Genomic DNA, 10,319 nt, shown 5'->3' on the forward strand with positions numbered 1-10,319 from the left:
GAGGCTCAAACAGTTCAAGACGATGGGAACTTGGAATTCTGAGCGGCCAGCCATGGATGGACACATGCCCTAACCACAGGATTATGTTGAGGGTAAAGAATGTGACCAAGAAGTGACCCTGCAAAGGGTCTAGGCAAAGGAAAAAACCTAGGGTGAGTTCACACTCATATGCACAACCTCCATGACACATACATGTGTAACCACACCTGTGTGCACTGCTCACACACTCCACACTACCACACACATGCACAACAAATGCCTGGGGTCATAGGAGGCAACAGGGTATGTTTGGAGGGCTGCAAGGATTAAGTGAAGTTCATCTTTGGTGCCTACTAGTCTGCAACCTCAGTCCTCCCCTCCCATGTGGAGCCTCTCCCTTCTTTCAGGCTCTAGAGTTCTCAGCTCCATTTCCCACTGATATAAGCTCTCAGAGAGACAGTCCACGCACCTATGGAGTCTTGGTCAAAAGAGGCCAAAGTCAGAAGGCCTCAGTGCAAGCTGTTTTCTGATGAACATCTTGGCAGTTTCCTTCCTCTGACATTGAAGTAGGGTAAGTCCTGCCTCATAGGCTTCCTGACAATCCAGAGATAAGGGAAGTAGACAAGTCTTAGACTTGGGTGCCACCCACGGGCTACAAATGGTTATGACCTTGGGTTCTGCTCTCAGGTGATGACTATTGATACATACCTCTGCTTGTATGGATAAAGATCTATCCAGGGTCAGGACAGAGAGGGAAGTTGGTGGCATGGGTGACACTGTGGCTGAGGCCTCTGCATCCCAGTCTCAGGTGGGCAAGGAGGTCTGGGTCTTGACAGGGCTTCACAGGAGTAAGCAGGTGGCCCATAGCCAAACTTCCAGGGCTGTGGCCTTCTTCTAAGAGGGGAAGTGTCAATAGCAGGAAGGATGTATCTCCAGATGGTACATCCCCAGGACAACATAGAGACATCCCCAAGTCCCAGGGCTAGAATTACCCTCTCTTATCCTGCCCCTTCGTCTCCAGTGTCCTCTCTTCCAATGTTGTCTAATTCCTGGATTAGAACCCACTAGTGGCCTTAGACCTTGAACCCTAGAGGTACACAGGACCCCAGCCATCAGGCAGCTGCTGCAGGAACTACTGAAGAAGAATCTCTAATTCATCACTTGGCCCCAGCCTAAGGCCCTCCCCCAAAGTCATTCTTTGCACCTTTGTACCTCACCTGCCTCAAGCTTGATTCAAGCACAGTGATTCCAGGAAGCCCCCCTTTAATGCCACTCTGCCACCTTCCTCAGCAAAAGCCTGAACACCCAGAGCACTGGGAGACTGTGGCATAGATGTTGACAATGGCAGGAATGCTACAGAGACCTGTCTCAGCAGGGGCAGAAGATACACCTGGGGAAACCATACTCCATATTCCTGGATTTCAGTGGTGGTTACCTGGGAATTTGCTTTAGAAATTAATCGTCCTGTACATTTTTTATTTACGCAATTTTACTTTATGTCTGTTATATTTCACACATGCACACACAGTTAAGCAGAGAAATACATCTCAGTGAAGGGGTAAACCCCCAAAGCCATCTTTCTTTCATGTGGAGCGGATGAGTGCCTGATCATAATCATGAAGCCCAAGACACAACTTCCATTGTGTTCATTGTGTCACCACAGCTGGCATATAAGTTTCTGCTACCTTCTAGAAAGACTGCCAATTTGGGGAGAGAAAGGAAGATTCTAGAAGCAAGTAGGTGCTCACCGCGTTTGTGGAATGAATGGATGAGCTCTAGAATACATGTATACAAAACATTTCCAGACACACATGCTGGCATGGCACTGCCCTCCAGGTGATTGTTTATGTGGGTGCCTGCTCTCCATCTAAACTACAAGCCTCCCAAAGATAGGGAGCCACAGCTATTCTATAATCCAGCCTTGGGAGGGCAGTGTCTGGGCTGTCTGGGACCCTATTCTCTGCAGAGCTACTTCCCAGAGCCTGGGCGCAGCGACTTCAGGCGGAGGTAGATGCCATTCTTGGAGCGCAGGATCAGCTGGGGCATCTTGATGGGGGGCCGCAAGGGGTCCAGGGTGAACTCAAAGCGGAGCAAGCAGAGGGCTGTGACCACCTTCATCTCATTCATGGCAAACTGCTGCCCGATGCAGTTCCTACCGTGAGTAGCACAAGGTGGTATCAGGCTATGGGGTGTCCAGAGTGAGCAAATCCAGGGTTCTTAGCGGCCAACAAAAACCAGTAACTGCTTGTGAATGAATAATTAGCTGATTGGTTGATTGACTTGGGGCTTAGGAAACAGATCTTGGGAGCATAGTGAGGGTTCCAGACTGAGTAGATTCACATTGGGAATTCCGGTCTGGGGGCCTTTCTTGGAATGACTCAGCCAGCCCGCCACCTGCCAGGGACATGAATATGCTAATGGCAAGAAGAAGATCCCTGGAACTTACCTTACTTTAGGATCATCAAAAACCCAGTGGCAGCCCCCTTACCACAGAGTTTCCCAAATGATGCTTTCCCCACAGCATCCTCCATTCTCCCTTCCCCAGTCTTGGCGGCCTGGGGATGTTGGGCCTCTCCTTACCTGGGCCCAGCAGAGAAGGGCATGAAGGCAAAGGGGTGGCGTGTGGCCACATTCTCAGGGGAAAAGCATAGAGGGTCAAAGACCTGAGAGGACAAGCCTTGCTTAAATATCTGCCAGGCCCTGGGGAGGGTGATCTCCATAGCCTCCTACCCTATGTGACCTCCAGGCCCAGGGATGTGGTACCTCAGGGTCAGGCCATACTGCGCTGTTCCTATGGAGGGCATAGATGTGCAGAGAGATCAGGCTGCCTGTGGGCAGAGCAAAGGCCTGGTAGCTAGGTGGTCCTGAGATAGCCTCACCCACCTCATCACAGGGCCAGAATCCCCTAGTGTCCTTCTAACTGGGCACCAGCCCCTGCCTGAGCACTGCCAGTGACTGAGGGTTCATGACCACCCTCAAGACATCAAAGTGCTTTTGATGATCATCATATCTACTTCCTCTAGCCCCAGCACTGGACACAGCACCTAACACAGACATTTGTGGAATGGTGAGAGAAAAAAAAGGAGGACTGAAACTACCTCACTGTGAGGTAGGACAGGCAAGGTCTATTACAATACTTTGTTCTTTCAAATAATTGAAGGAAGTTACTATTCATGACATTACGCTATTAATAGTAACATATACATCTACCATTCATTGGGTGCATGTTGTGTGCCAGATACAGAGTTAAATGCTCCTTACAAAGCTACCACATACAGTTGTATAGGTTGTGTACTGCACATCATCATAGTCTATGTGAATGGTGCCTCCTGAAGTTGTTCAGGGCACAACCTACATGGTGGTACATGACAGCCCTGATAAATACTGTCTCTTTAATCCTGACAACTTGTCAGGCAAATACTCTTCTTGCCCCCATTTTACAAAAGAGGAAACAGAGGCTCGAGGTAGAAGGATTTACCCATACATTGTAGAACCAGGATTTGGACCCAGGCCAAATGCAAAGCCTGAGCTCTTCCCCACTGGTGCAAAGATTTGACCAAAGGCACAGAGACTATCAGAGAAACATCCACAAGGACTCCAGTTCCACCCCCAAATTCACTCCAACTCACCTGATAGTAGGGAGCGGCCATCCACAAAGTTGACAAACTTGCTGAGCTGGCGGTACACCTGGGGCAGGGTAGGTAGAGGCAGAAGCTCTCCTTGATGCACATGGTCAAGTAGGTCATCTTCCCCAGATCATCCCTGCCAGCAATACAAGCAGACCTTTCTGGGGATGTGGAGCAAGGGGCTTCCACGGGAAGGCAGGCTCCAGCCCCACTTTCCCCTCTTAACCACCATCACACATCCAATAGTGAGAAGGACACAAGTGCTCCAAGTGCCCAGACCAGATTGGACATGGGGTAGCCACTCCGACCCAGAGGTTCTGGCTCCAGTTTTCCTTTTTTTTTTCCTTTTTTTCTGGCTCCATTTTTCTCCACCTCTCCCTCATCTTTGCTGCTAGGAAGGGAAGACATAGGACCCTAGAGCTGCACGTGCACCCAGCCATCAAGACAAAGTCACTCCTGTGTCTCTTAAGGCCCCACGGAATACCACGAGGAATAATTCTTTAGGTTCCACTTGGTCTCCCCTGTGGAACTGAGGTAGAAAAAAACAGGGGCTGATACACATTGGTTGAATGAACTAATAAGTGCATAAACAACGACAAGCTCAGGTAAAAAACAAAAATTATGTTTCTTTTTTCCCCTTTGCCACCAGGAAGCTCAGTCCCAAATGTGATCCAATCATGACTATTGAGCAGCACTTTATTACAGAGCCCCAAACCCTAGGGCTTTTCCACCTAGTCTTCAATTTTTTTTTTTTTAGATATACTTGACTTTATTAAAATGGGGAACTTGTATTCATCAAATAATTCACCCCTTAGAGGGATGCCTGGGTGGCTCAGTTGGTTAAGCATCTGCCTTCAGTTCACGACGTGATCCCAGGATCGAGCCCCACATCAGGCTCCCTGCTCAGCAGGGAGTCTGCTTGCCCCTCTCTCTTTGCCTCTCCTGCGCCTTGTGCTCTCTCTTTCTCTCTCTCACTCGCTCAGTTCTCTCAAAAATAAATAAATAACATCTTCAAAAGAAAAAAAAAAAAAGACACCTTAGAGGAGATGAAATGGCAGGTTACAAACTGGGAGAAGAGATTTTCAATTAGCATTACCAGGACTCATTCTTTCCTTTGTGTTTTACTGTAGTATTGAGTAAGTGTCCTTGAAGTTGCTTCAAGTTCTAGATGAAGTGAAAATAACATAGATAAATATTTTAACACGCCGCCTCCCGGTGGTGTTCCTGTTGTCACCTAATCTGGAATGCTCATTTCTCTCTTCCTTTGCTTATCTGAGTTTCACCCCTCCTTGGAAAGCCAGCTCAAGCTCCACCCCTTTTGAGTCCTCTGCTCTCGACACAGGGCTTCTCAGTATTACTCCATTCTGTGTTTTTTTTCTAGATTTTTGGTTAGTGAGTTTGTCTTTCTAAAAACATCCCAAGGGCAGGGAGCACCTTAGCTCTTTCTCCTCCTCTCCCCACACACGACCCCAGAAGCACTGGCAGTTGGCTGGACACACTGCGAGGTTTCCAACATTCGGCCAATAAAGATGGGTGGTGGAGACATCAGATCTCAGATCCTGAAATTAAAGGTCAGTCTCCCTTAGGTGAATCCAAAATCTCTCGCATCAACTGAGCATTTTCTGTGCTGTGTTGTGTACCTAACCCTATGCTGGAGGGTAACACAGGAGCCAGAGAGAGAGGTCAGGTGCGTGACGGGAGGCCAAGGCCTGAGGGGAGGAGGTAGGGAAAGAAGGGCCCGCGGGAGAGTCCCAGAGATCAAGCACGCTCCCGAGAGGTCAGCATAAGTAGGTGTCATGTCAATGAGTTCAAGTTTGAACCAAGAAACAGAGAACAATCGAAAGATTTTAAGTGATGGGGTTTGGAAAACAGCCTTTTCTTCTTCACCAGAGGAGTCTAGAGGCAGCACAGGGCCATCCAAAGGCAGTTGGGACAGGGGGTAGGGGTAGGGTCAGCTCCCCAGGTATCCCACCTATATTCTTTTCTTTTTTTAAGATGTTATTTATTTATTTGACAGAGAGAGAGATAGCGAGAGCAGGAACACAAGCAGGGGGAGTGGGAGAGGGAAAAGCAGGCTTCCCGCGGAGCAGGGAGCCCGATGCGGGGCTCGATCCCAGGACCCTGGGATCATGACCTGAGCCTAAGGCAGACGCCTAACGACTGAGCCACCCAGGCGCCCCTCCCAGCTATATTCTTGCCCAATTCCCTCCTCTCTCTCTCTCTCCCACTGCCCACTGTTCCATCTAGCAACCCAGAAGGGCAGTCAGGTTCTACCAGCAGAGGAAGTCAACAAACAAAAAGGTCACAGATCACTTGGGCAGAGGGATCAGGGAAGGTTTCCTGGAGTAGGAGGCATCCAAGCTGTGCCTGGGAGGACAGATAGGAATCTGAGGGAGTCGCCCGGATTCCTATCTATGAGGTGTCAACAGGAGGCTGACACCTGAAAAGGGCTCCACTGTGGGAGAATGGGCTCAGGGGTGTATCCACAGAGGTCCCTCCAAAAGCCACAGCACTGGAGGGAACAAGACAACTGCCACCACCCTCACCTGGTTTCCAGGATGGCCCTGCATCACCCGAAGATGACACCGGGGAGCATAGGCGCAGTGCATCCCTGGGACAGGGAAGAAGGACAGACTGGGCTTACTGGCAGCCTCGCTCACCACTGGAAGGAATCCCAGTCCCCAAGGATCTCACAGACCTCCTCCCAACAACGATGCTGGTGCTCGGGGTGCAGGGCCATGCAGTAGAGAAACCAACAGATGCCACTGGTGGTGGTGTCATGGCCTTCAAACATGAATGTGTCCACCTCAGCCCGGAGATCTGCGTCTGACAACTTGATCCCATTTTCATCCTGGGTTAGGCAAGGCATGATGGGACAGCCCGAGGCATTTGAGATAGGTACCAAGAAGACCTCATAACATGAATGTCCAAGGGAGGGAAGGAAAGCTCCTTTTCAGGCTGGGGTTTGAGACCTTCCCCAGATTCCTATCTGTCCTCCCAGGCACAGCTTGGATGCCTCCTACTGCAGGAACCCTTCCCTGATCCCTCTGCCCAAGCGACCTGTGACCTTACCCAGCCCTAACTGTCAGTTCTGCTCAGAATGCCACCTGGCAGAGGAGAGGTCTTTGTCAAAGTCTACCTCCTGTCTCCTCCACTAAATTATAAATATCCGGACGGCAAAGCCAGGTCTTTCTCATCTTCTGCATGGGAACTAACACAGGGTAGGGGTTAGTGAGTTTAGAGAGTGGATGAATAAAGGAATGAATGAATGAATGAATGACATCTAAGTTTCTAAGATTCTTCAGTCTTAGAAGTCTAGAATTGGTGGGCACCTGGGTGGCTCAGTCGGTTGATTTTGGCTCAGGTCATGATCTCAAGGTGGTGAGATGGAACCTGCATCCTGCTTGTGCTGGGCGTAGAGCCTGCTTAGGATTCTTTCTCTCCCTCTCCCTCTGTCCCTCCCCCCCACTTCTACCCTCCTCTCCCTCTCTAGAAAAAAAAAAAACAGAAGTCTAGAATTGGTCTTTAGGACTTCTAGCACGTGACCTGGCCTCCCACATCTTGCCCCAGTGCCACAGCCAGCCACAACCTGCACCTTGCCATCTCTGAGCCTTTGTTGATGTGCTTTGTCAAAGACCAGGGGCAGGTCCTATTTGCTGGGGGAAAAGGAGGGAAATGCTTAACAGCCCCTGCTGCTGTCCAGTGAGCCCTGTCCCAGGAAAATGGACTGAAGAACCCTCTGGGACAAGTTCTCAGGTGGGGGTGGCCAACTGTGTCCTCACTCACCTGAGCCCCCAGAAGAATGTCCAGGAAGTCCAGGTGTCTCCAGCTCTGGATCTTCTGCTGCTCTTTCTCATCCTGCAGGGCTGCCTTTCATTCCCTGATGACCTGGTCTGGGCCAGGAGCACATAGTGTCATTGCCTGGGGACCCATCCTCTACCCAAAGGGGGACAGAGATCCTGCAATGGCAGAGGTCCCAGAGGGGCCTGAAGGGGCTAGACTGGACCCTGGGCTTCCCGTGGGTGGGCCCTGCGGGAAAGGCCCACCTGTGCGGTCGTGGGCTGCCTGGCAGGCCTGCAGGAAACAGCGACCACGTGGGGTGAGCCAGTAGATGAAGTCGTTCTGGTACTGGGAGGACTCAGTGCGCTGCTGCATAAGCAGAGTGAGGTCGCTGACAGCCGAGTAGTAGCTACCGTCCCTACACAGCAGAAGAGCAGGGAGGAGGGCTCAGACCCTGACCCACAGCAGAGCCTGGGGCTCTCCACAACCACAGTGCTTCCTGCCCTCCCTCTCCCTGACCTTAAGCCTCCCCACTAAAGGCAGAATTTATCTCCCCACCATGGGCAAGGCCCAGCTCCCCCCACCCCCCGCCCAAGCTGGGGCTCCCTAGGGCAGGACCCCATATCCTCTCAGACCAGGGCCCTGGAGTCCTGCCCACTCTCCTCTGAGCTGGCCTGGGTGGAGATGGTGGTCAGCCCCGAGCACCCCCTGACCTGTGGCCCGGACCACTGTCTCCTTTGCCAAAGGTGCACTTCGTGAGTGAGTCCAGTGCCATGTGGCCCACATCACAGAAGATGTCAAAGCTCTTATCCTCACGAGGCTTTTCCTCCCACTTGTCCTGGAGCCCAGAGATGGAGGGTAATGTCAGGGGGTCAGCTGGGCACTGAACCCCTGCCCTCAAGGACCAACAACCTGTCCTTTCCCCCATGCACCAAGTCCCTAGCCTGACCTCCATCCCGCTGGAATGTGGGGGTAAGGGCTTCAGGCCCACCTGCCTCCTGGCCCACACAGCACACACAGACACCGAGCCAGGCAGCCTACCTAAGGGAAGAGGAGAGCTGAGAGGTGGGGATCTCCCCAGCACAGCCTGTGCATGATCAGGCCTGCAGGGATGCTGGGGAGGAGTTTTCTGCAAGGGGAATGACTAGCCTGGGTAACTTCTGGGGATGATCCAGACCTGAGACTCAGAGCCTGACCCCTGACCTTTGGCATCCCTTTCAGAGCTGAGTTGCTAATGACATTATTTTAGGCAGTTGTGGTAGGCAGAGAATGAGGAGGAGACACTTTTCAGATGAGAACGACCTTCCTAATATTCTCAAATATAGGCCTCCCTCCAGTCTGCTACAGGAGGAGCCTTACTGGGGCCTCACAGGGGCCCTTGACCTAGGAAGAGGGAGGCCTGGGTCTCCCAGTAAACATAAGGGCAGGCCTGCCAGGCCACTTAGAGCCTCAGCACCTGGTGTCAGGTGCAGCAAGGCTTGGCACGGCGACTGCAGGCAGAACGGGGCCTCAAACTTAGCAAATCTCCTCATGGCCCTTCCCCAGGGCGAACTGGAGGTGGGAGAGGCTGGCGCAGCAGGCTCAGCCTCCAGGAGCCTGGCACTGGGAGCTCACCAGCATAGCGTGCGTGGAGTTGGCGAACACAGCCACGTAGGGGTTCAGCACATCGTCGTGGAAGCCAGGTGTGAGCAGCTTGTGGTGCTGATACCACTTGGGCCTCTGGAGCACCAGGAGGCCTCTCCCTGGGGAAGAGATGGCAGAGGGAAAGCTGGTCAGTGCGCACAGTCCTGCCCCACCCCTGGCAGCCTGGGGCGCCCACCCCAGTCCTCCTTGCCCAGTCGCACATCCCAACCCAGCTCTGCCTCCCAGCCTCCCAGCCTTGCAGCCTCTGGTGACTCCAGCCTTGGCCCTACCACCGCTCCCCGCCTCAGGCTTTTGCCTGGCCCACACCACCGATACAATCTCCTGGGATCCCACTCCAGCGCCGCCGATCCAGAAAGCTCTTCCTCATACTCACGTATCTTCCAGAGCCCTGGCTCTGCCTTTCCAGGGAAGAAGGTATACCCAGGAGGAGAAGGTACCTGAACCCCACTTCCCCAGCCAGCTGGGAGCTCTCTTGCCTCTTCCCCTGTCTCCCCACAGGGCAGCTAAGCTTAGGGGGGGCACTTGGGGGCCAGGTGGTCCCATATGAGATAACAGACTGAGGGAGCACAAGGCAGAGAGGGAAGGGACAGGGAAGGATCCTGGTAACCTGGCACCAAGGGCAGGGAAGGCAGGTGTCCACTCACCAATCCACTGGAGGAAGAAGTCATACACATCCGCAGCCTTAGGATCTGTTAGAGAAAGAGAAGATCAGGTCATGCAGAAACAAGCAGATGCCCAGAGGAGGCTTATTGATCAATAGGATCAACAGGACCTCAGCTGCCCAGACTTAAGGTGCAGGCCCCAGGATTCCTTCCTGCTTGGAACCCTGAGCCCTTTGCTCTCAGGAAGCCCCACCCTCTCCTGGGAGTCCTCACCCCCTCGGCTGTACACAGCTTTGGCATAGTCGGGCTCAGAGATGTTCAGGAAGCCAAGGAACTGTCCAAGCCAGAGTGGGTGGGCATAAGGGAACTGGTGGGCCCAGGATACCACCTTGTCCAGGCTCCCTGTCTGCTGGATCTGAAACGGTGACAGAAGACCAGGATACTCAGGAACACACTGTCACCAGCCAGGCCCTAGGTTCCTGAGCAAGGAAGGCAGGGGGCTGCCCAGACAGACCCTGGGAGCATCATTCCCTCTGACATCCCTCTCCCAGCCAGTCACAGTCCTACACGTCTCTGGGGTCAGTCCCCTCTCCAGACCCAGAGACACCACGATAAGTCCAAGCCACCCTCTTGCTGTACCTGGGTGAGCTCAACAACCACAAGCTGGCCAACCTGCTTCCATCTGGTT

At 52.6% G+C, this 10,319-nt stretch overlaps 1 protein-coding gene across 1 annotated transcript in view; it reads right to left on the bottom strand.

Moving 5' to 3' along the window:
* Nucleotides 1-1,947: 1,947 nt before the first annotated feature.
* LOC118019450 (cytochrome P450 4B1) overlaps nt 1,948-10,319 on the bottom strand; it is a 25,985-nt gene continuing 17,613 nt past the window's right edge. Inside the window, 12 exon segments of the mRNA XM_035018632.1 lie at nt 1,948-2,131; nt 2,560-2,642; nt 2,743-2,807; nt 3,609-3,674; nt 3,677-3,741; nt 6,266-6,456; nt 7,392-7,498; nt 7,652-7,803; nt 8,099-8,223; nt 9,000-9,127; nt 9,674-9,718; nt 9,905-10,046. Of these exon segments, the coding sequence (XP_034874523.1) occupies nt 1,948-2,131; nt 2,560-2,642; nt 2,743-2,807; nt 3,609-3,674; nt 3,677-3,741; nt 6,266-6,456; nt 7,392-7,498; nt 7,652-7,803; nt 8,099-8,223; nt 9,000-9,127; nt 9,674-9,718; nt 9,905-10,046 (1,353 nt within the window).

The sequence above is a fragment of the Mirounga leonina genome, unplaced genomic scaffold (genome assembly GCF_011800145.1).
Source record: "Mirounga leonina isolate KUSES-001 unplaced genomic scaffold, KU_Mleo_1.0 Mir_173, whole genome shotgun sequence".
Lineage (NCBI taxonomy): Eukaryota > Metazoa > Chordata > Mammalia > Carnivora > Phocidae > Mirounga > Mirounga leonina.